Raw genomic sequence first — 26,486 nt, 5'->3', positions numbered from 1 at the left:
ACGTTTACATCCCCTGGGATATCAATACTACAGAAAAAAGAAATAATTTGCTCTTAGCATATTAAGGTAATACAGAAGTGTTCAGCCGACAATGATATGTTATTAACCCCTCCGATACCCAGTGTCGTGGTTTCCCAGCGCAACGACATAGTACAAGAAGTCTTGTCACGGTATCGTCGCTCTGCTCCATTTGTATACAATTATGAGCCGGTCTCATTTTCAGGGGCATACATTGAGTCTCCAGACGCGGTGCACGGACCTCTTCCTCGATGGGTGGTGCTCTCGCCAGCCCATGCACGCCTTGGCTGCCACCATAAGCTGTACCACTTTTATCTGCATCCCCTGCAAGAAGACATTTTTCTAAGTCCTTACATTCTTTCCCACGGCGACCAGGAATTGTTGGAATCCGGCCTCGCTCGCCTAGAGCGCTCTCACACACACGGGCTTTATTCTGCCCCTCGACATTTCGCGTGGCCGTTCATGCGCCACAAGTCCTCATTGAATTCAGCCGAATGTTTTACTGCTGCGATCATTTGCAACAAGTTAGAATTAAAACGTGCGCTATTCTTCTACAAATTCAGACCTAGCTTAAGTGTGCTTGTGGCGAGGAGGAAAGGCGGTATCGTGGCTGTGACGGGAAGATCTTTTATTTAAGGTGCATGGAAATGAGGGTGCTGGTGGGAGCAGTGGGAGCAAACAGGCCCGTTCGTTGTGTCGACGGAATGCTACCATATTGACCCTGACCATTGATGTGTGTGGTGTCTGAGGGGGTAGTGTCTCAGCTAGCCTTTGCCAAATCTTTTTTTTTTTTTTACATCTTTACCTGGAGTAGATGAATGCTCACTTGCGTTTCTGCGTCTGGTATATGTTTTTTTGTTGTTATTCCAATTGTCTCTTATATATTTGTCACATGGTGCCGTTTGCCCACGTTAGTGCACTCAGTAATTACTACCACCATGTGGGCTCTGTTAATGTAATACTAATCGCTTGTGAAGTGCCTGTTTTCATCTAAGGCCGCTTGATGCTGTGAAGGTAGCGCAGGTAAATAGGATCACTTACTAAGCCCCTGCTGCTTAAACCAAACAGGATCGATTCTAGATAACACAAGAATTGAAAAACTAATACTAGGGACAGTGCAGAGTCCTTAGTTCCATCTCAAGATGGCCTGATTTACCCGCATCTTTGAGGCACGGAGCTCCTCGCCACCTTCACCAATGTCAAAAGATAGCTCAATGAAACTCTGATATGATTTGTCTATTCTGCAGCTAACAAATGATGGTCCAACAGCAGGGTCAATTGATAAGTCTTTCGGTCGTGGATTGAGAGGCATGGAATGAGTAACCTAGTAATTTGATGGTAGTCTTTCCGCTGTTACATAGTTAATGTATTTCACGTGTTAGCCTAGGTGCTGTCATGGGGGTCCTTGTCAGTCATTCAGTCCATTGATCCACAGCATTAACCTTCCTCTCTGCTCCAAAATATACTTCATGGATGGATAGCCGTAAGTTGCGGGTCATAGTACTAGGGAGGTTAAATGCCTTCATTCATTTCTGCTTCCCCGTAATTCAAACAATATTTAATAGATCAGCAGCCATTTAGTGGCTGCTATAGGTATGAGAGTGGTCGTTCATTGTCTTCTGTTTATTGGTTGATAGACCTCATTTCCAACAGGGTTTTCATAGATTGAAGGCTTTAAAATTTTGGTCTGGGTTCCTGAAGTTTCGTTGCCATACATCGGTTTCTTGCATCCCATCATATGCAGCAACATTTCATAGATCAGTGTCCATCAGGTGTTGGTCAGGGTACTAGGTTTAGTGATATTCATTTGTTGTTGCATTCCATCATGTCCAGCAATGTTTGGCAGATTGGTGGTTATTTGTAGCTGAATTGAATACAAATGGTGTTGGTGGTTCATTGTCCCCTGCTTATTGCTTGCTTCACATCTCTAATAATACTTCATGGATTGATGGTTGTCTGATGTTGTACAGCAGTTACTGGGGTGGTTCATTGTTCTTCATTGGTTATTCAGTACCATCATCTCCAAAATGTAGAAATGGTCAGAAGCCATGAGGAGCTGGTTGTGGCAATTTAAGGTTTAGTAGCGGTCATTGGTTGCTGCATCTCACCTTGTCAAGCAACGTATCATAGATAAAAAGCCATCTGGTTCGATCAGGGGATGTAGTGGATGAATGGATGTATTAATTGTCTTTCATTGCTTAGTGCTTCCCATAATGTCCAGCAATTATTTTATTCACTGGTTGTTGGTTTCCTATCTGTGGTATGGAGGGGGTGGGGTTATTGTCCAGCATTCACTCGCACTTGCATCCCTTCTTGCTTTGTCTCACTTCACAGCTCACAAGGACAGTTTGTTTTTTCTTTTTGTAGTGCAGCTGGTTCGGTCTGCTCATACTACTGTGCTGAGAGCACTACTGGACCTTGGGGCTCGTTCTACTTTTTTAGGCTCGGCAGCTGGTGAAATGATTGAATCTAATCTGAGGCAGTCCATGAAATTCTCAACCACTTGGTTTTCAAACCTGTGTGACGTGATTTACTGTTAGTGCTATTGGTAGCTGGGTATTCGGGCTTCCTTGTGTGTTTGTGCATGGTGATCAAGAGGCCATGGTCAGTCAGTGTGAATCAGTGCAGCCTGGTGGCCTTCAAGTGGGGGCAATGAGTAGGCCCTCCCTTGATGATTGCTGGCAGCATTGTAAGCATAAAAAACAACCAAAAGTTGTGACAGCTTGTGGCCTTAATTTAGGACAATGAGTAGGGCATTGTCGGGATTAGGGTGCTTTATATGGTGTGGCTGTGGACCTTACCGTGGAATACACTCCCGCAATCTGTCTTGTGCCCAGTTAGGCTCATTTGTACAACCCTTAGCTCAATCCTGGGTAGCTTTGACTTCGAGCAGCAAGGCTTAACAAAGGAGCTCAGTGTAAAGCTTTTAACAATACCAAAACAATTAAATAAAGTCGTACAACGTGAAAGAAATAGGACACCAATTTATAAAAATAAATTATTTTTTATGAATTTTTAGAGATCTTGATGAGCAAAATCTACAGGAGGGTTCAGGAGATACAGATTTTTAAAGATATTGTCATTTTATTTAATCAAACTGCAAAGAAGCATTGGTTGACAAAAAGTTTGGAAACATTTCAAAAGTTTGTAAAAGTTAGTTTGGCAACTCTGGCCCGGTTTGGGTGCCCAAATCCGACAGGCTGAAGGTCTTGTGGTCCAGTGGGATAGATTTGGCCACCACAGTGTTTTCCAGTCCACTTACAAACTTTGCAACACGATTGCTGTAGACTATAATAAAGTAGTCCTGATGCTGGGGATGCAAGATAAAAAGCTGCTCAAGGATGCTCTGATTGCTCTGCGGTCGACTAGGGTGCCTTTGTGGTGATTCCTAGGACCAATGCTGATGTGGGGCGACTGGCCACATAGGTCGGCATCTCCCGAAGTCCTCTTTGAGACAGTAGAAGGACAGCTGCTGCTGGTCTGTGGACACAGTGCTTGGAGCAAAATCCTTTGATGAAGGATAGTGTCCCCCTTGGGCGACTAGTCTGGACTCTACCGACACTCCCAGGTTCAGCAGACTCGGTGCAACCTTTGGTCTTTGAGCATCGGTCTCTTGCAGTGCCTAATGGCAGGTAGCAGTGATTCGTCTGCGGTGGCTACCAGCTTGCCTGTTTGGGCTTCTTCATCTCTTTTGTCCCTGGAGCTGTTTCGAGGAGATCAGCTAACTGATCCTAGGAGTCACTGCATTGTCTGGGGCACAACTTCTCCTCAAACCAGGGACCACAGGCACAGTCTCAACTTTGCCAGCCCAAAGTGCAGCAGTTTGCGTCCAGCAGATAAGGCAGCCTCTCTGCCTGCAGTTTCGCATGCAGTCCTTCTTCGGTCCTTGTTCCCATTCTGGTGTGATTTGGAGTTCAGGGTTCCAGGAGTGCCATATTTATCACAGAAAACTACCCTTAGGGGACCATGCGGTCACAAGCCAATGAGCTATCAGCCCCCCATGGTTATGAATTTCTGGCAAAGTGTGGCATTTAGCTAACTCAGAGTGCACAATTCTAGCCACTGTCAAGATGCCTGAACCATTCCTTGACTGTGAGTAGCTTGATAGCCCACCTCTAGAGGTGTGGCTACCTAGGGCTTCACTCCCATAGAAAAATACGTTTTGGGCACTGGTTTTCCCGCTCTGGCTCTGTCTCCAGCCTGTTTACCTGAACAAAGATCATCCTCTTGGGAATGTTGTCGCCATTTGCCCTCCAAAGGTGGCTGGCCCTTTGAAGCTCGCCTTTTGGGCTGCACCTAGAGTGGCTTCCTACCAAGGGGCATAAACATCTCGCCCTTTTCTGGGCTGCTATTGTTCCTAAGCCTGGGAGTTGTTCATTCTACCCCCAGGTAAGCAGAAAACTGTCTAGCAAGTGTGCGCGTGAGGCTGCTGGAGTGGATGGGTCACAGAGTGGCAACTTTTGAAAGGTTGCGTTACTTTAATAGTGACATTAAAATTGACGTGGGCATCATGTCGGGTTTAATATCATGATTAATTGGGTACCTTAGAGTACTGAGTTAGGTAGTCCCATTAAGTAGTTAGCCAGGCGGGGGTGCCAACCACTAACTTTTTCACAGCAAAACAACAATTTCAAAGCATTGCACTTAGGATACATGAAAAATAAATGTCCTGCTTAATAATATACAGCTCCCAGCCATAGGGCTCTATAGGCCTTCCTTAGGGAAGACTTAGATTTATTCTTCAGGAAAGTGGTGGTTCTGCCCTTAGTTTAAATGACAAAGTCAAGCTAGCAGTATTACCACTGCTTTTCCAGTCTGCATTGGCAGGCTAGGAACCATTTGTACTTTGTCACATACAGGGTGGCACATTTAGTGCTGCAGCCCTAGGTGGACACTCTGCCTTACATGCCCATGGTACCATGGGTACCATATACTGGGGAATTTTAAGTAGAGCAGTACTTGCCAATTGGGTATAGCCAATTCAGCATACACTTTGTAAGGGGTCAGAACACGGCAATGTGGTCTGGTTAGCAGGCTTCAATGTACTCTTGAGTCGAAAAACCAGCAGCATCAGTCTAAAAATGTGCGGGTGAACATGCAAAAGAAGGTATTTTTCTTATAGACATCTTTGCAAGTTAACCAAGCAGCGTCATAGGCGGCAGGATAGTTAAGTATCTGTGCTTTCTTGTGGTCATTGTGCGGGTTGTTGAGGAGGCCAGCTATAATTGGTGCTGTCCAGTGGACTTTATGCAGGGCATTGAGAAGGCAAGGGAGAATCATTTGTGCCTGGTGGTCTTTGTGCAGGTTGGGAAAGAGGCATGCGAGATTCGTCATTCCTCATGGTCTTCTTACATGATCATTAGGAGGTCAGGGAGAATCACTTTGCTCTTATAGTCTTTACGACATGCTATGAGGGAACATCATGGAGAGTCATTGCATCCAGTTGGTCTTTGTGTAGGGTGATAAAGACCTCTTCCCTGAGATTTGACAGGCACTGGGTTGGATAAGTGCAGAGCTGGTGGTTGTAAAGTGGGTTGTGGAATTTCACACACTCCTTCATTTGTTGGTCGATTTGATATTTGGCAATGTTTGGGAATTGTGAGGTGGATCACTGGTTGACCGGCTGGTTTCCAAAAATTTTTACGGGTCTGTACCCTGCACCTGTAGGCACCATTGGTCTGTGGTTCTTTCACCGCTTCCCTTAAGGGAAAGTGCAGTGGTGTTAAAGATCGGGCCTTAATGTAGCTGGGCACAATGTGGTCCTGAAGGGCTGGTCTATGTTTACTGGAGTATGGTAGGAGGCTTTTAAGGTAATTCCCAGAGCTGCCCAGGCCCTTGGTGGAAGCCTGCAGTGGATTATTGCACACACAGCACGCTAGTCCATTATCCTGTAACCGCAGTTTGAAAATTAAAAGCCAGGCATCCTTTTATGAAATGAGAAGCTGTAATAATCCCAGAGGAGGTAAATGAAGGAGGGGGCAAGGCCTCTGATGTCTGCCTCTTGCTTACAGCGCGCTTTACAAACCGTCTCTTTGGCATCCTCAGTGGTCATTAGCATCGAGGAAACTGGTAGCACGTTATCCTTACATCGGAGTATGTAAACTTCTCCCTTTCTCTGATGACTTATTCTGCCCCCCTGTGTTGTATATTTTGGGAGACATAAACATCTTGTCTGCGCTGTCGTACCCACCTTAGGAATCAACTTCCCTAATGTGCGTTTGTATTGTGGAGGATATGAACTACCTTTCAGCGATGTTGTATACTCCTCAGATGTAAACGTGCATTCCACATTTTCATACCCATCTTTGGATGTAAACTTCCTCCGAGTACCGTTTAACCTCTTGAAACTGACAACTTCCTGCTTTAACGATATCAACCTGAATGCGGAAACTTTGTGTCATACTCACCTGAGGATTTAAACTTCCAGCCTGTATGTAATACACACAAGCGTTGTTGTACCCAAGGAGAATGTAAACGTAAAGCATGCACAGCATTATCCACGTTAGAACATGCGCACTACATATCCATGCTGTTGTACCAACATGAGTACATATTTTCCTACCTGTGCATTGTACACAACTGAGGACGCTAACATTCTGCACATGCATGGCTGTGCCCTAACAGATTTATATTTTAATTCTGGGATCTAAACCCCCAAAACATGGGACTGTCTTGGTAATCTTAAATCTTAGACCAAAAACGAGGACAATGCAAACCAGATTTGCTTAAACTCAAAGAAAGTCAACCTGGGCAAAACGGACTAGACCAGAGTCCAGTGGGCACCTTGGCACACTGAAACAGACATTAAGTGCTTTAGGTTTCAGCATTCCTGCAGCGCCTGTCAATGGACGTGGAAAGTGGATGCAGTGATGACTTCTCTTGATACAGGCATTTGCCTTACATGTATCCCACTCACCCTCCACATTTACCCTACTCAACCTCCACCTCGGGTGACCTGTACTTTCTGCTGATATTTCAGATCAGTTCTTGCAGCAAAGGTGCTACCTTTATACTCCTTTTTATGCCTGGCCCAGGGATAGCTTTAGCAATCTAAAAAAAAATGCTCAACTAGAAAATGCATGCATATATACTTAGAGGGGGTTTCATTCAGTTCTCTTTATCCAGTGGTCTTTTCAGCTATTATTCACGTACCACAGCATACAGCTTGGGGCAGTGGGTCAGCGGGTCAGCCAGCTTCAGCCACTGCCTCTCTTGCACTAAGTGATGGTATTTTTCCTGATCACCTGTGCACATCCTCCAAGAAGATGTGTTCTTAAGTGCTGGTGGGCCAATACTTTTCTTTCCCAGTGATTATTTTTCTTTCCATTCTTTATCCTTGTTTTAAGTAGTCATTATTGCATGTTTAAACTGTTAGCACGTTACAGTAATTCAAAACTAGAGGTACCGCTCATTTGCACATTAAGAATATTTTTTCCTTTTAAGTGCATTAAAACTTAAGAAAATATATATATGCCTCTTTTAAGATCACCAACCTTTTAAGAAGTACCCTTACTGTTACATTAAATTTCAAAATTATGTGCGGTGGTTAATCTATTTTTGAATTTAACACATTTATTTTCATCATCTGTCCCTCAAATTTAGTCCGCACCATATGTACTTTTTTCTTTTTGTGGCATATGATTGCAATAAAAATAGAAAATACGTAACAATTGCACTTTCATTCTCGTCTTGTTGAACTGTGTCCCTGTTAAATCACAGGATCCCAGCGCTTCTTCATTGTAGATCTTTTCTTGCTTACTGGACAGGTCACCCTGCGCTGAAACAGGAGCTCGGTTTCCTTTTCCCAACATGTCATGGCCTCTCTACTGAGAGTTCAAGAGAGGAGAGTTGTATTTGCAGTCTTCATGCTGCAGGAACCTCTTCTCGAATACTCCAACTGCCTGCATCAAACTTACTTTTCAGGTTTGGTACTTCCTATTTCTCTGTCTGCAGTGACATCTCCTTTGCAAAAGGAATGGACCCTTGTTTTATTCTATTTGAACATGACATCACAAGTATTGATCTACAAAGGTCCTACTTTTGAAAACAACCCCTTGTTTGGGGGGTCCTTGTTGTGGTTTCCTTGTATTTTTGTGAAATACATTTGTCCACATCGCACGTCCTTCGGGCGGGGGTGCAACACCCCCTCGGGCCCTTCCTTCTACTTGGGAGAAACCAGTGGCAAAATAGACAATGATTTAAGGCAAAATGATGGCTCTCCCCCTGCAGAATGTGACGAGGGGCCCCTTAGTCTCCCATATCTCAGAGATATCCAATTACCTTGAGCTGAATGTGCCCCTGGATGGTTTCCCCCCCTCCCCCCGCACCACAGGGGCCTGAGTTATGCACCTTGAAACAGTGGCTGCGTGTCGAACGAATGGAACTCTGGCTTCCTAAGGCTTAGCAAAACCTTTTCGGGGTTGTACGCTAGTACTATTCATCCATGACTTTGGCTTGGGACATTGTTCTTGTGTGCTCCCACATAGCGCCTAATGATTTCACTATTCGCACGGTGACCTGACTAGAATGTAGTCGTTTGTACCTAAGCTGCCTGTGAGCAGGCCCTGAGAAGGCTGTCTTGTGTGGCGGGCTCGTGCTTCTGTTGGCTCCATGAATAGGATCTTTCATTCCCAGCAGACATGTCGCAGTGTAAACACTACGCTCGGCCCGGCCAGCTGTGGGCAACCCTTGTGAGGAGGCTCGGCACTGTCGGTCATAATGGATACTCTTGATTCACTTTAACCGAATCTTTCAAAGTGATAAACCAAATTACAGCGGTTTGTAAAAGCAAAGCCCCAGCTGAACGTACCCCATATGTTCGGACTCACCCTGCCAGCCGTAGGGAGCCTCTTGTGAAGAGCCCTGCCCTTTCAGCTGTTGGTTTCCTGGGAAGAGCTCTACTATGCAAGCCGTGGGGCGGTCTTTTAAAGGCCCTATCGTCTTTCTTACCCTCGCAAAGACCCTCCTAAAGCCCGACCCCCGTGGACTGTAAAGGTTGTTGTTCTCACCTCTTACGCCTCACAAAAAGGCTGGGCACTTGTGCAAGTGTTTCCCTGCCTCTCCAAGCAAGTGCATTTGTGTTCCTGGGAAAGAGCTTGTCCCCACCCCAGCAGGGTCCCTGTGTTGAACTCATTTAATCCTTCGCTACTAGGCCTTTTCCTCATAGAATGCGAAGCCCACTTAGGCCTCCATTATTTATTTTCCACATAAGGTATCCACGCCAAATTTGCGTACTTTTTCCCCAGCATCCTGGTCGTTCCTAAGGTCCCGAGAGTTTGTGGATTCCACTGGAGGGGCAGTGAAAAGAGACACAATATAGCAAAATTCTGAGTTTTTAGAGAAAACAGGAGAAAAGGGACTTCACAAAAAAGCTTCTTTTTTTTTTTTACCTTCCTAAAAATGGCATCAACGAAAGGTTTCCGGTGCTAAAATCACCATCTTTCTGGATATCAGAAAAATACAGAGCTGAATAAAATAAACAAAATACCACAATTTAAGCATTTTCAAAGAGGTAGACCATTTTTCCTAATTTTTGTGCATTCAACTTACTTCAGTTTGTGATAGTGACCAGGGTGAAACCCCTGGGTAAACCAGGAAATTTCAGGAATCTGCAAGGAGCCACTAATTTTCTACCATCTATCATTCCTCCACATCACCCAGTAAAAATGGTACCAAACGTATGCAGGTAGGTATAGTGCCCGCAACAGGAAAGACCCCAAAACGCAACATGGGCATATCACATATTTCCACTAGAAACTGGCACTTATGGCTAGCTGTAGATTTTGGGCTGCAGCTCAGCCGGCATCTAGGAAAACCAAGTAAACATGTACATTTTGAAAAAACAAGACACCCAGGGGAGTCCAGGGTGGTATGCCTTGCGTGGATCCCACAAAGTTTTCTTACCCACAATGCCTTGCAAACCTCAAACTTTGCCTAAAATTGCACATATATCGGGCATTTCTGTGATGCAAACTTCCGGAATCAAAAGGAAACCACAAAATACCTACCACCCAGAGTTGTTACACTTGTCTTGCTAGAAATGCTACCTCACTTTTGTGGCTTGGGCCTAGTACACATGACAGGCATTCGTCAAATCAGGGTCGCAGAGCGACTGTCATTGACCCTGGTTTGATTTGTGACTGCCACACAAGTCCCTGGTGTCTTGTGGGCTTTCTACCCCCTCGTGACAGAAAATCATTTGGGCCTGGGTGAGATGGGAGCATTAGCCCGATGTCAGGAGTGGGGTTCTCTCCTCCTATCAGATACACTGCCTGGAGGTCGAGTGGGCTTTCTTCCCTTGCTGGGGTCATATTGGAGTAAAACACCTCCTATCTGCCCCAGACGGAGGAGCAGGAAAACTGCTGGGGGGTATTTGGGTGGATAAGGGTTAGGCCCAGTGCCTGGGTGGGCCACCTCCACCAATTTTGCCATAAAATAAATCCCTGGTGCCTAGTGGACTTTCCTCCATTATTACCCTCCTGTATTGTTCACAAAAGTCAGGGATATAAACTTTATAGAGTCTAGAAAAGGATTGCACATGCAGCTGTTTAGTAAATATGCCCTACACGGGTTCTATTTTGGAGGACACCTTCCTGCTTGCTCGTTTGTTTGTAGGATCAGGCTGGTGCCCTATAACTCACGAGACCTTGGCTTTCTAACATTTTTCATAGCCACGATGCAAAGTAAGAGGTAGCAAGGGACATAGAATTGCAGGGTGATCGGAAGGCTGCACTAGTGATGGCCAGTCAGGAGTACAAACACAGTACATTAAGTAGTCCTGCATCATCCTGACCAGCTAGTTTACTTCCGGAATAGAGAAGAAGAGAGCATGGCACTGTGTGCATCATGCCAGGTAACTCTTTGATAATCGCCCAGCAGTAGAATCAGTTTCCCCTCAAGTGCTCCACAAACTTCATGTGTGAAGCAGGGATGCAGGCTAACAACTGAAGAGTGACTTTATCACAAGGCAGACATCCTGCTTTTAGCCTAGAACCTACAGTAAAATAGACTGATTTTGTATAAAGAAATTGTGAATGTTTCATCATGATGATCGTGATAAGGTAAGGAGCAATCACCCTGTACCCAGATGCCAAGCAATCAAGCAGTCATTATTTTGGATATGTTTTACAATGTAAGCACACTTAACAAATAACGATTGTGGCAATAAAATCATGATCAAAATTATACTCCGTTCATAAACTAGGATGGTTGATGGCAGTGTCATCACTCACTGCTTCGTACCTATTTTTGAAAATGTCTCTATAATTGTAATGTTGTGGAGATAATCTAATATGGGATTTTTATCGACTGCCAGTGCTTCAACATACCACTTTTTTAGCATGAATCCCTGCGCTTCAGAAGTACCATTTTCAGCAGAAGGTGCCCTATCATGAGGGGTAATGCTGAAACCAAGAGCGTTAAGCCAGAATCTTGACACATAGTGTGTGTCCGCATGTTGACAAAGTGTTTTTCTCATTTCAGACTTTGGCTTCAGTAATCTCTTCAGTCCAGGGCAGTTGCTGAAGACATGGTGTGGGAGCCCCCCTTATGCTGCCCCTGAACTATTCGAAGGGAAGGAGTATGATGGGCCAAAGGTGGACATTTGGGTAGGTAGCGCACATTTTGTTTTACCGACTCCCTTGCATTTCTCCTGAGGGTCCCAGGTGAATGTATCAGTGACAGTGTTTTTGTTAGGGGGCAACTCCAAATATCAACATTTATTAGGCAAGATGTTGAGAAGCAAATAAGAGGTAAAGTTAGGTATTGAGTGATGTCAGAGGAAACTGTTTCAAATTATTGTTCAGGGGTTGGCAGAAACCTTTTCAGCTCAGGTTGGCGGCCCACAGTTGGGTATTGATATTGCATAAATGTATTGAAAGCATTAATGTCTGAACTATCGGACGTTGCAGAGCCCAGTCAATGAAGGAAGTGCATGTGCGGTGCCGGCTCACACGTATACTTCTAGCGGTTCACTGTAACTTTAAAGTCTGAATAACTCAGTTTGATCTTGTGCTACCTGCCAACTGTTTCATCACCACCCACATCCGAAACTGTTCATTGAGTAGTCATTGTCTCTTCCGTGCAACCAACATAGCAAATCCAGTTCTTTGGGGACAGACTTAAACAGCAGATTGGGCGGCAGCTGGCCTTGCCTGGACACAACAAGGGAAGGCAGTACATGTGTGTAGTGTGTTCTTAAAGAGAATGCCTCACTTTTGTTTACTCAGGACGACTTAAGTTTGGTGGTTCCAGAAAATCATAAGACAGGTACAAAAGTTCTCAAAACGCAATGTATGATGAGAAATGAAGATAAAACGTCCACCTTGCCAAATTCTGAAACTCTAGCTTCATTCTGAGAGCTACTCCTTGACTGTTTGGAAAATACTTTAATCAAGAGATTTTGTGGCTAGCACTTTAATTTGGATTGTGACTGTTGAGGGCGTTATTTTGCAAACATGTAGGTACCTTCTTTGGTGGGTTCAGACCACTTAACTAGAGCAAAGCTCGCCTGATACTTGATATTCCAAGACGGACCTCAGTTCGGGCTGGCCTGATCTTGTTACATTGGCTGCCAATAGAAAGGTAGATCGAATTCAAGGCCCTATGCCTGGTGCACAGGTCCCTCCATGACAGGGGTTCTCCGCTCCTTAAAAATGTGGTTACTTTCTATAGGCCGAATAGAGACCTTAGATCGTCCTCCTCTGCTCTAGCCAGAATTCCGAGAGTCAAGAAAAGCAAATGGGGTGGGTCCACTCTATCTTTTTTGGGAGCCAAGCTATGGAACTCCCTTCCTGTTAGGTTGCGTCTGATGAATCAGTAACTGATGTTCCGCAAGGCACTCAAAACCTGGCTTTTCTAGTCCCCTTCCATAATCTCTGTTTACTGGCCTGTCGTGTCCGCGAGTTCCTTTAGCGCTGGGAAACCTGTTGGTAGCCATGTGCTTTACAAACTGCATAACATAACAAAGGCACATTCAATTTGTTTTTAGAAGCCTCTTCCTATAACGGAGCGCTGTAAAGCAGCATTGTGGCATGCACAACAAGAATTGTAAGAACACTACTGTTTGGATGAAACATCCAAGTGTAGTGTGGCCGTCACTTTCACACAGTGCCTAAAGTAGCCTAAGCTACTGCTTTCTGTCATGAGCCTCGTTCTGATTGCTTGTTCTCACAGCTCTGTTCTAAAGAGGAATCAAGCAGAGTCCGAGGGTGTTTCGTGTAACAACTTTCATTTTCTTTGTCTTGTACGAGCACTGTCTTGTTGACATTCTCCCACCATACTAGGGTCAATTACAGCCATTGTCATTTCTCAGTGCCAATTTAACATCCATTATATTGTCGTGAGGTCCAAAGGGGATGTTAGTGTCAAGTTTAGGAATGTGCTTCGAAGTTTTTGAACTCCAAAGGGCCCAGGTCTCAGCCCTAACATAAGTTTGTGTTTGTGGTTCCTGTTATATGAGTGAGAACTTATTGGCTAAGAGCACTCACTGTGCTTTGGGACAGTATGTCCTTCTTAGATTCATTGTAGTACCACTGACCCTGATATAATAGTACTAGGACTTACATCACTGACAAAATTCAGCAGCGGGCAAGTTGCCAAAGCAGTGCAGACTGATGGTTACACGAACTGAGACAATATCTCGTACATAAACATCTGGCGTAGAATTACAGCACTGCAAAGGCTTGTGTAGGATTGCCTTTGAATCGATGTCTTGGGCTGGTGGCCAGTTGCAGCAGCACTGTGGATTTATTTGAGAGCCTGTCTCAGGCAAAAGTAGACCAGGTCCAGTTACAACAGAACCATGGTTTTTAGACGAGTCTGAAAGCTAATGTGGTGGATAGAAGCCGCTGTGTGCCAGTTAGTAGCACCAAGAACGTGGTGAAAAGAGCCAGTGTGTCAGGCAGAAGCAGCGCTGGTACATTTAAAGCAGCATTGTGGGCTCGATGGAATAGTCAGGGTAGATGACGTCATAGTCATCATTTGTGTTTTTTACCGCAGCATTGCAAGTCTGGTGGAGTGAATGGAGATCCATTGATTGTAGGGTGGACGCTTACTGCAGACAAGTTATGCTGTCTGATCTGTACCTGCTTACCCTTTAATTGTCCCATTCTTATTCTGTTTGTTTGACAGAGCTTGGGCGTGGTCCTGTATGTCTTGGTTTGCGGTGCCCTTCCATTCGATGGCAGCACGCTCCAAAACCTGCGGGCCAGAGTCCTCAGTGGAAAATTCCGAATTCCATTCTTTATGTCCACAGGTAAGGAGCGCTCCGATGCTTTTCAAGTGTCCCAGCTTTGCTGTTCTTTCCTCTGTAAGATATATGCCTACTTTGGTAAAATTGTCATGGATATGCAGCATGGATGGTGTAATTTTAGTACCCAGCTTGTCATGAGTACTTGCTGGCTCCTTGGCCTCGGGCGGAATGCCTCTTGGCGTTATAGCCTTTAACCGAATTGGCTAATTGGCTCCTACACTCCAGCCTTGCACTGATGAAACATAATAGTAATGTTTGTATTTTTTAATTATTTGGGGATGTTTATAACTCATCAACCTAGCCACAGTGGAGGACTGTACATAGCAAAGAAATTTGGCTAATCTGTGAAATACAGAGGAATGTAGGTGTGTTTACAGAGTTCACACAGAGAGCTCAGGAAATACATACAAATAAAGCATTACTGCATCGCCATAGCGTGAGGCCAGAAATGTAATGACTGTGGTGCCCTCTACAGGACAATTATGAAGATGTTAGTTTTAAGACGACTCCTGAATCGCAACAAAGGAGCAAATATTAAGGTAGTAAAGGAGTACATTCCAAAGCCTCTTTCCATAAGTCGAGGCTTCTTGCTGTGTGTGCGTTTTTGTGAGGTTTTTTTTTTATTTTCATCCTGGCCGTGGACATCCTTCTTGGTAGTAAGTTCACCAATAGACATGGAGTTTTATAGGAATGAATAATATATAGCAATGTGATGTATTATTTGCAACCAGTCTACAGGGTATATGTCGTCTCCATCAAAACACTTTGTACAGTGGAGGTATCTGCATACAGTGGAATATTTGAGTGAGGCTCCGAGGGGTGCTTTCAACTTCACTGGCTTCAAAGTCGGGAGTTTGGACAAGGGGTGGGCGTTGGGGGTTTGGGGGGGGAGGGGAGGGGCGGGGAATCCATCAGTGGATATAGAGATGACATAGTTACCATGTTCCTATCCGAAGTTGCCCCCGATGAGACGCTACTTATGGAGCTTGAATGCCGATCAGTTCCGCTGTCCCTCCCCAATTGGATTTATAGAAGTGAGAGATCTGTGAATTGCTGATGATATCTGTGAATTGCTGATGATATATCCCTGTCTTTGGTGGTTTATTGAAGGGGAGAGTGGTCTTGAACGTGTGGCATTCCGAAATGCACATAGAATATACTCAAAGCCACAGTAGTATTGCAAAAGAAAATATGGAATTTAAGAAACAGTGTATTGGGAGAAAATGTTTATTTAAGTATAATATTCTGATGTGTATAAAAATAAATTGAGTAATAGTGGATTGAAAAAACGGTATCATAATATAATAGGTTGGTGTGTAGGAAACGAAATAATGATGCAAATATTTAAAACCAAGGTTGAAATTGATATAAGAAATGAGGAATGGTTTTAGGTTGATGATAGGATGTGTGCAAAGTCTGGAATTAATGAGGGATGATGAGGGTGAAGATAGGTAAATTGAGTGAGTGAGTGTTTTTCTTTTTGTTTTGTACCCATGTTTTGTTGAAGACCTGTATCAATAATATGCAGGACAAATATCCTGGTTATGTGATATTTATGTAAATGTTGGAATCATTGTACTTCAACTTTTGTATGTATGTATATATATATATATATATATATATATATATATATATATGTATATTTGATGGCATGTGTAGCTGCAGATACACATGCTATGCATAGGATTCCAACATCTAGTGTTGGGCTCGGAGTGTTACAAGTTGTTTTTATTTGAAGAAGTCTTCTAGAGTCACGGGATCAAGTGACTCCTCTACTTTGGTTTCATTGCGCATGGGCATCGACTCCATTGTTAGATTGTTTTCTTTCCGCCGTCGGGTTTGGACGTGTTTCCTCTTGCTCCCAGATTTCGATTCAGAAAACTTTTACAAAACTTTATTTTCGTCGGTTTCGTCTCAATCACGTTATTCATCTTCCATCGAAACAGCAGTACCGTTGGGAAACAACTTTGTTCGCCCTTCGGTGCGGGTGCGCCCAACTATGGCCTGTTCAGGCCGACCGCGTGGAGAGCCTCATGGATCAGACTCCATTCCGATTCTGCCCTCGGTGCCACGCAAAATACCCATTCACAGACCAACATCTGGTTTGCAACCTCTGCCTTTCCCCAGACCATCGGGAGGAAAACTGCGAGACCTGTCGATCGTTCCGATCGAAAAAGACTCTGAGGGACTGAAGAGCAAGAAGGCTAGAAATGGCGCAGAAGACTGGAGAACACTTGGACGTAACAGAGGAAGAACAAAGGCAGACAGCAGTCTCGACCCTAGATACAGAGTCGGAGCAGGAATCTGAAGAAGACACTCATCACAGCCGCCCAGCATGTGAGTACGTCTGCCCCTGCACCCCCACATAAGAAAAAACAGAAGGCCTTGGGTACGCCACTGCTGGAAGGCCATGGCTCGGACCCAAAAAACACTTTCGGTGACCGACCCTCAAGTTGGAGTCAGAGATTAAAACAATCCTTCAAATTCTGGATGAAACAGTCCAGGATGCACATCCATAAAGAAACAGGGAGGATCATCACAGCACCTCCTTTAAAAACAAAGAGAAAGCTGGCATTTCAGGAGGAATTGGACACTGCGCAGCCCCCAGCTAAAGTGCCAAAACAGAAAGAGAAGCCAGCACCTCCTCAGTCCTCTCCTCCTCATTCTCCTCCCCTACCTACCTCTCCTCAGATAAGTCGTGCACCAATGCATTCTCCAACACATTCTTTTGACTCACAACAAGACACTGTTGATCCCTGGGATCTTTGTGACCCTGATCCCATCCCAAGCAACGACCCGGACAGTTACCCCTCTAAACCATCTCCACCTGAAGATACAACAGTATATAATCACGTGATAGCTAGGGCTGCAGCCTATCATGGGGTTATAATGCACGCAGAACCACTAGAGGAAGACCTTTTATTCAGTACATTATCCTCTACTCATTCTAAGTACCAATGCTTCCCAATGCTACCAGGCATGGTAAAGCATGCAGACCAAATTTTTAATGAGCCTGTAAAAGCAAGAATTATAACACCTAGAATAGAGAAAAAGTACAAACCCACACCTTCTGACCCTGATTACATCACCCATCAAGTGCCACCTGATTCAGTAGTGGTTAGTGCTGCCAGGAAAAGAGCAAATAGTCAGTCCTCCGGAGATGCACCCTCTCCTGATAAAGAAAGAAGAAAATTTGATGCTGCGGGAAAGAGGGTTGCGTCCCAAGCAGCAAACCAATGGAGAATAGCGAATTCACAGGCACTATTAGCTTGTTAGGATAGAGCCTATTGGGACGAGATGCAGGATATAATACAGCATCTCACCAAAGAGCACCAAAAAAGGGCTCTACAGGTGGTAGAAGGGCAAGCTATCACTAATAACCAAATAAGATCTGCCCTTTATGCAGCAGATACCGCTGCAAGGAGTGTAAACACAACAGTCACTATTCGTAGACATGCATGGCTGAGATCCTCTGGTTTCAAATCAGAAATACAACATGCCATTTGATAAAAAACATATTTTTGGGCCACAAGAAGACACAGCAAGAGAAAAACTACGAAAAGACTCAGACACAGCCAAAGCAATGGGTGCATTCTATTCTACACCATATAGAGGGTCACTTCGAAAAACTCAGTTTCGAGGAGGTTTCAGACCACAACTGTCAGAGGCATTAACTTCCCAAATAAAACCACCTTACCAAACCCAGTACCAACGAGGTGGTTTTAAAGGCACATATAGAGGACAATACTCTAGACATAGAGGCAAATTCCAAACGTCTAAACAATCAGCAACACAGCCAAAACAGTGACTTCCCTCACTCCCTTCCATTACACAACTCACCTGTGGGGGGAAGACTAAAACAGTTCCACACACATTGGCAAAATATCACCACACACAACTGGGTGTTATCAACTATCCACAATGGTTATTCCCTAGAATTGATAAACACTCCTCCAAATATTCCACCAAGGTTTCACAAGTTAACCCCAGAACATACAGTTCTGTTACAAAAAGAGGTCCAATCTCTATTACTCAAACAAGCAATAGAGGTAGTTCCACAGTCTCAGCTAGGAACAGGAGTTTATTCACTATACTTTCTAATTCCCCAAAAAGATGGCACCCCCAGGCCAATATTAGACCTCAGGCCCCTCAATTTTTACATCCTATCAGAACATTTTCACATGGTAACTCTACGGGATGTTATCCCACTGCTACAAAAACAAGATTTTATGACAGCCTAGACCTCAAAGATGTGTATTTCCACATACCCATCCACCCTGCTCACAAAAAAGACCTCAGGTTTGTCGTTCAAAGAAAACACTACCAGTTTAAGGTGTTACCCTTTTGGAATAACTACAGCTCCAAGGGTATTCACAAAGTGCTTAGCAGTAGTAGCAGTCTACCTAAGAAGACAACATATACATGTCTTTCCATATCTAGACGATTGGCTAATGAAATCAAGCAGTTGTACACAATGCCAAAATCATACACATTATGTAATAGAAACCCTACACACACAGTTTCTCTATAAACTACCAAAAGTCACACCTTCAACCAGCACAAGTACAACTTTACTTGAGTGCAATCCTAAATACTCAATTAGCTCAGGCGTATCCAAATTCACAAAGGATACAAGCTTTCCAAAATCCAATTCCACAAATACCACCAAATCAACAATATACTGTAAGATTTGTCATGATAATCCTAGGAATTATGTTGTCTTGCATTGCAATTGTTCCACACACAAGATTAAACATGCAGCCCTTACAACAGTGCCTTGCACAACAATGGTCACAGGTACACGGTCAACTCCAAGATCTAGTGTTGATAGACCGCCAAACATATGTGTCTCTTTAGTGATGGAATTGCACCAGTTTCATCAAAGGGCGGTCATTTCAAGACCCTGTGCCTCAGACCATAATTACAAAAGATGCATCAGTGATTGGTTGGGGCGCTCACCTAAACAATCACAACATTCAAGGACAATGGGATGTCAAACAGAAACAGCTACACATAAGTTCTTAGCTGTGTTTCTAGCCCTCAAAGCCTTTCAACCTCTTCTCACACAGAAGAATGTTCTAATTAAAACAGACAACATGACAACCATGTATTATCTCAACAAACAGGAAGGGACACATTCATCCCAATTGTCCCTTCTAGCCCCAAAAATTTGGAAATGGGCAATCCACAACCAAATTCATCTATTAGAGCAATACATCACAGGGATAGACAATCAGTTGGCAGATATCCTCAGCAGAAATCACCAACAAACTCATGAATGGGAGATTCATCCTCAGGTACTTCAAAAATACTTTCAAAAGTGGGGAACAGCAAACATAGACCTAGTCGCAACAAGCAAAAACACAAAATGCCAAATCTTTGCATCCAGACACCCACATCTCCTATCCAAGGGCAATGCTCTATGGATCAATTGGTCAGGGATATTTGCTTACGCTTTTCCCCCTCTCCCACTCCTTCCATTTCAAGTCAACAAGTTGTGTCAAACTTCACTCAACATGATACTCATATCACCAACGTGGGCACGTCAGCCATGGTACACAACATTACTAGATCTGTCTGTAGTACCACACTCCAAAAATCCCATGCAGATCAGACAACCAAACCCCAATGCTCTCAATCTAGCAATTTGGCTCCTGAAGTCCTAGAATTTGGATATTTACAACTCCCATCAGAATGTATGGAAGTTATTAAACAAGCAAGAAAACCCACCACTAGACAGTACTATGCAAACAAATGGAAAAGATTTGTTTATTACTGTCAATCTAAAAATATAGATCCTCTTACAGCATCAATACAAGATATTGTATGTTATTTACTTCATTTACAAAAATCAAATTTAGCATTTTCTTCAAAACAAATATACATTACTGCAATTTCTGCATATTTACAAAATAGTCAACATAACTCTTTATTTAGAGTTCATCATTAAAGCTTTCATGGAAGGCTTAAAACTCATCATTCCACCAAGACTGCCAGTTCCATCTTGGAGTCTAAATATAGTGCTTACAAGACTTATGGGTCCACCCTTTGAACCCAGGCACTCATGCCAAATTCATTTTTTAACATGGAAAGTTGCCTTCCTATTGGCAATTACTTCTTTAAGGAGAGTGAGTGAAATCCAAGCTTTTACTCTTGAGGAACCTTTCTTCCAAGTACACAAACATAAAGTTGTACTAAGAACAAATCTAAAATGTCTGACAAAAGTAGTCTCACCATTTCATATTAATCAAACAGTGGAACTGCCAGTCTTCTTTTCACAGCCAGACTCTGTGGCAGAAAGAGCTCTACATACATTAGACTTCAAAAGAGCTCTAATGTACTGTATAGACAGAACAAAACAATTTAGAAAGACAAAACAACTTTTTGTGGCTTTCCAACAACCACATACAGGCAATCCTGTATCAAAACAAGGTTTAGCAAGATGGATTGTAAGGTGCATACAAACATGCTGTATCAAAGCAAAAAGACAACTTCTAATCACTCCCAAAGCACATTCTACACGAAAGAAAGGTGCAACAATGGCTTTTTTAGGAAATATACCAATGGCTGAAATATGTAAAGCAGCTACATGGTCAACACCTCATACATTTACTAAACACTACTGTGTGTATGTATTATCACAGCAACAAGCCACAGTAGGACAAGCTGTTCTAAGAACATTATTTCAAACAACTTCAACTCCTACAGGCTAGCCACTGCTATTTTTTGGGAGGACAAACTGCTTTGTAGTCTATGCATAGCATGTGTATCTGCAGCCACACATGCCATCGAATGGAAAATGTCACTTACCCAGTGTACATCTGTTCATGGCATGTTGTACTGCAGATTCACATGCACTCTCCCTCCTCCCCGGAAGCCTGTAGTTGTTTCAGTTAGCATATTTGTACATATGTATATACATTTACATTTGCATGGGCATCTCTTTTTTCACTTACATACTCTATCACTCCTTCCTTTACCCTCTGCGGGAAAACAGTCTAACAATGGAGTCGATGCCCATGCGCTATGGAACCAAAGAGGAGGAGTCACTCAATCCTGTGACTCTAAAAGACTTCTTCAAACAAAAACAACTTGTAACACTCCAAGCCCAACACTAGATGTTGGAATCCTATGCATAGCATGTGAATCTGCAGTACAACATGCCACAAACAAATGTACACTGGGTAAGTGTCATTTTCCATATATATATATGGTACTGTAATAATAAGATTACTATATCCACATTATCACCTTATGATCCATACATATATGTGAGACTTAAGAGCTGAGTTGAAAATATAGGTTGCCGCAGAAAGTTTATACTATTTGCAGGAGAATATGTGCACCGGACAGAGCTGGTCTGGCCCAATTCTCGTACCAGAAAACCACAGAGGGTTGGTGGCATGGAGCCTAGTTTGTGACTTCCCATTTCAGACTACCAGCCCCCTACATCATCACTTCAACAGTCCTCTTTCAAGAGACACGTAGCTTCCTCTGACCTATTTCCCCTTAGCTTTACACTCTGAAGGGGAGTGGTCATTCCTGTCCAAACTATCACTGTCCCCATGCCTCAGGATTTATTCTTAAGTCTCTGCGTGTAGTCCCGCTTGGTACTTCACAGCATATAAGAACCAGAGGCTGTAAACAGTATGTACTGTCAAAGCTGCTTGACGCATCCACAGCACCTCTTTAAGACGATATGTTTGCATCAGTCTTCTGATGTGAATTTGTCATTCTCAACTGGTTCTGTAGCAGTGGACATTAGCTCTCTGGCATTGGGGGCTCAGTCTCGGCATTAGTGCTGCTTCACGAGCATTAACGGCACATACTTGGCATGCATTTGCCAGTGGCTGTGTTTGTCTTTTTAGCATGCTATAACATTGTGCCCGCTCTCAGGCATGGCACCTGCTTTTAGGCATTTTTTATGAGTACTCAGTACTGCAGATTCCCCACTTTCTAATACTTCACAGGTATCAGACTGGATCTGGAAACTTTTTATAGTCATGTTGCACGCTGCTAGGTGGCACTATATGGCTCCATGCTAGTTCCATACTGTTCTGTTCTGGAAGTGATGAAGCAAAGCTGTATATAAGCATTACCCTTGTGCTCTGACATCAGTTTTATTTCTTTCTATACCTTCTTACACTGATCCAGAGCTTCGGTCCCATCTTTGACATCATGTGACCTGACTCTAACCAGGTAGCTCTGTTATCCTTTTGTTTCTGACTCTTATCCTATGCCAGAGTAGAGTGCACTCCAAGATGTTGATGATGATTGGGGTGGCTTGCTGTCCCCTCACTATACTGATGATGCCTTATACATTTATATCTCGCCTGAGACAGAGCTTGACTCAAAATGTGAGCCACCAGTTGTAGAGAGTCTTTCCTATTTTGCAGTGGTGGTCCAAAGGAAATGTCCTAACATATCTTATAGCCTTTGCCAGGTACTCCTGAGCTAATGCTTTCCTTTAATGATGCACTCACGGATACTTTGGTGCATACTAGTTGAAGCCTTTTTGGCCGGTGCCTAGTGACCCAGATTCCCTCAGTAATCGCCCCACTCGAGAGAGCCTTATTGTGCAGGCCTTATCCAGTAAAGTCCTAATATATTTCCAACTACTCTAGAGAGGCAAGAAATCCAAGAGGATTAAGTCATTAGGCAAGTACCTTTTCCTCTGCCAGTCTAGTATTGTTATCTGGTAATGCTTTTTGTTTACATGCTTCTGGGAACATGGCCAGCCAGATCTTGTTAGCAGTCCTGGAAGACCATGGGGCCTCTTTGGCTCCCATAAGCCATGGTGGACAGGATACAGCCAAATATGTCAGCCATGCAGATCTGGATACTAATGATTTACTGTGGAGGGCAGTCTGTACTAGTATTGTACTTTATTGCCTCACTTGGGTGTGTTCCATAGAATTTTCCATAGATGTTTAGGTCTCCATGTATATTCTCCTTTGATGGGTCCTGCCTTTTCAATGAGAAGGCAGACTCTTCATTAGTGTGCTTTAGGGACAGTGAAGTTAAGATACTCTCATTGAGATTGTTGATCCTAGCTAGAAAGTTTCCCACCAATTACAAAAGTTCAGGGACTACTCCAGAGGACTGGCACAGAGATAACCTCCCAGCTAGTACATCAGGCTCCTCAGTCCTGTCAAAGCCATGGACATGGTCTGGCAGGCAACTTGCAAGCCACCAAGAGCATCAGTCCTCTGAACTCCACCTTCTACAGTGGCCATTAACCCATTTTGTTTGCCCTTATCTGTGTATGCGCAACTTGTGTATATGTGTGTGTGTGTGTGTGGGGGGGGGAGGAGGTGGCACAGTTCAACACTTTCTTCCAGCTTGGTGAGCCATCATGTCAAAAACAGATTGGTCTTGCAACTCGTGTGCACCTGTATAAGGGCTGCATGTGGGAGACTCCTGTTGTGTGCAGCCCAGTAACTGCGCACTGGTAGCCTGGCACAGAGGGGACTCTGCAGGATTGGATATTGACCTGGGGTACACCTCGTAATGTTAGTGTACACTCATAGGGAAAGTCAGTGTGGTTTACTGTCTTGTCTGCAATGTCTTGTCACACTTCCAGGGATGTCCAACCCAAGCCCACTGAACGAAGAAGGGAACCTAGACCTCTGGAGCCAACACAGGAGGGGGCTCCCTTTGAAGATTTTGTGTGAAAGGCACTGGTAGTGATGTCAGCGAGGGGCGGAGCTGAGGCCACCATGTCAGATGTTACAAGTGACTCCTGGTTGACGCTATTTCGAAATGTCCCAGCAGTCTGTGCTGGAAGGTTGAGAAAGGGGCAGAGAGGTGATATGCGCTGCAGGATAGGCCAGAGATGCCTCGCTTCTGGAAACTTCTGCCCCCACTTAAAATGTCTTGCACAAGGAGGCGCGCTCTCTCTTTGTTGTGATTTTCTGCTTGACATTGGGACTAGAGGCAGCAGCCTTGGACAGTTGGAAGGAGGAACCCTCAATGCCATCTGGACAAAGGACTCTAACTTCAGTTGATACCAGGACCTGTGGAGCTCTCCCCAGGACCAGGGAAGCTGGCCCCAGGCACCCCCAAAAAACTAGTTGGGGAAAAGACTGGGCTTTCAGTCATTCCTGCATTTCATTTCTATAGTCATGCTGCTAGGTGGCAATATATGACTCCATGTTAGTTCCATACTATTCTTTCCTTGAAGTGAAAAAGTGAAACTGCATAAAAGCACCACCCTTGTGCGCTGACTAGGAGGATAGAGCCCCAGGGGAAACCATGGAGAAAGGCTGGTGCAGGGAGCCAGAGAGACCAGCTCCCTACAAAGCTTGTAGCCTTTCAGAGCAGGAGGCCTAAGAACAGTGCTCTAGGTGGCTAGGACTCGCCACCTGGAGCAAAATGAGCCCAAAAGCTTGCAGTACAGCCCAACGGGGCCTGAGATATCAGTAGGAGAAGTATCTTGATCTCTGACCACCAGTGAGGCCTGCAGCACATGCCTTAGCAAACCCCTAGGGTGGGTTAGGGCCCAGGGGTGGCCACAAGGAGAAGTCTTAATTTTTATACTGGAAGGGGGTGTGCACAAGGTACTCTCCCCAGCTTTTCGATTTCCTGGAAACTCTATCCTCTAAGCTGATCTATTGATTAGAGGTCCTGGGACCCCCAACCCTTGTCCATCTATGGTGGCGGACAACCCCTGCCGCACTTCCCCTGAGCCAGTTCAAGAGGAGGTGCCCAGGGCCTCATACCTTGGCCTGGAATCAAAGAGGTATCGGGGAAGCTCCGCCATGAACCCCCAAGTAGTGGCCGGCCAACCCCACTACCCCCTGTCTGTGTCGGGGGTGAGCAGGAGGCCGCCACAACAATCAGCACCTTGCCCGCATGAGCAGGCAGAGCAGAATTGTCCTGCCAACTCGGCAACAGCATGGAAGAGTAGGCTTTCTGGACTTGCCCCCATCATTGGCAGAGCATGGGCTGCCCAGGTAGGACTGGGCCTCCCAAAAGAAAAAAGAAAAGGCCAAACAGCGGGGGGAAATGGGAAAAGAAGGAGCAGCGGCTCTCCCCAAAGCAGTGGGAGAGCTTCTTATCAAATATACACTTCTCCAAGGACCCTAACAGGATTTTGCACCTTTTGGCCCCTCGTCGTAGTCCCAGGAGCATCTGCTCTACAGCACAGCTGGGAGTGCAATGACCTCTAGGGGCTACGTTTATGGCTGCAGTTACTGTTGCCTGAAGCGGTCTAATGAAAGGTACATGTTGTGCAACACCCTCTAGTGCTGGGCTATGGTTACATGTTGTGTGATCAAAATGGGATGCCCTCTAGGTGCTGTTTTTATAATTTTATTTTTATTGGTTAAAATTAGATTAAAAGTGCACACACATGATGATAATTTTAAAACACTTTATTGAAAAAATAATGTTGATAGTGATTACTGATCAAAAGTTATATGCTTTATAAGTCCATCTGCATTTTTTTATTACTGCATTTTCTCCTAAAATGACGATAATATGACGTGTTTTGTTTATCTTGAACCTTTGACCAAGCCATTGTACGTACCTGGTGTTTTTGTTGGTCTTGACTCTTTTAGGGGTCACAGGTGATTATGCAATGTCATCAAATGGTATTTTCATCAGCATTATGTACATTTGTAAATTAATGCATAGTATTGAGTTTGTGTGTGTGTGAGAGATAAATGTACTTTTTATTTTCCAAAATTAAAACAAGAGTGGTGGGTTCGTTTTTGAGTTTTGTGTGTCAGTGAATGGAGATTACTATCCCACACCACCTCCCTTAAGTGTGCATACCCTGAGAGAGTCGAAGCTTTCCAATGGGGTGTTTTGTTCCCAGTGGAGGGCAAATGTGTACCTATTACTTGTAAAGGCCACACAACTAATGCCCATTTCCTTACACCTTCTGACAGAAGGATGCAATAAGATGATTACTTTGCCCCAGATCCTGTCTATTCTGAATCCAGATGTCTCTTTGGACCTGTGGGGCTCGTGTTTTCATATACCCATCCTGCAATCCCTCTGTCTTTAAGTGCTGTTCAAGATGGACTATGATCACTTTGCCATGCTCCCTTTTAGCCTTACCAGTGCCCCTTGGGTGTTCATAAAAGTGATAGTGGTGCTCACGGTCTATCTTTGGAGGTTAAGGGTACCTGCAAAACCATACCTTGATGATTGGCTATTGAAAGCTGGCTCGCTACAGTCATTTGTAGGTCACCTCTGAACGACGGCAAAC

At 44.2% G+C, this 26,486-nt stretch overlaps 1 protein-coding gene across 5 annotated transcripts in view; it reads left to right on the top strand.

Moving 5' to 3' along the window:
• Positions 1-26,486, top strand: part of SIK3 (SIK family kinase 3) — a 585,214-nt gene that overhangs the window by 417,626 nt on the left and 141,102 nt on the right. For all 5 annotated transcript variants that reach the window (XM_069224967.1, XM_069224965.1, XM_069224966.1 and 2 more), the window contains exons 5-6: positions 11,500-11,624; positions 14,149-14,272. In XM_069224967.1, coding sequence (XP_069081068.1) covers positions 11,500-11,624; positions 14,149-14,272 — 249 coding nt within the window. The remainder of the gene's footprint in view (positions 1-11,499; positions 11,625-14,148; positions 14,273-26,486) is intronic.

Source organism: Pleurodeles waltl, chromosome 3_1 (genome assembly GCF_031143425.1).
Source record: "Pleurodeles waltl isolate 20211129_DDA chromosome 3_1, aPleWal1.hap1.20221129, whole genome shotgun sequence".
Taxonomy (NCBI): domain Eukaryota; kingdom Metazoa; phylum Chordata; class Amphibia; order Caudata; family Salamandridae; genus Pleurodeles; species Pleurodeles waltl.
Note: the sequence above shows the minus strand (reverse complement) of the source record. Positions and strands in the feature narration are given on the sequence as shown.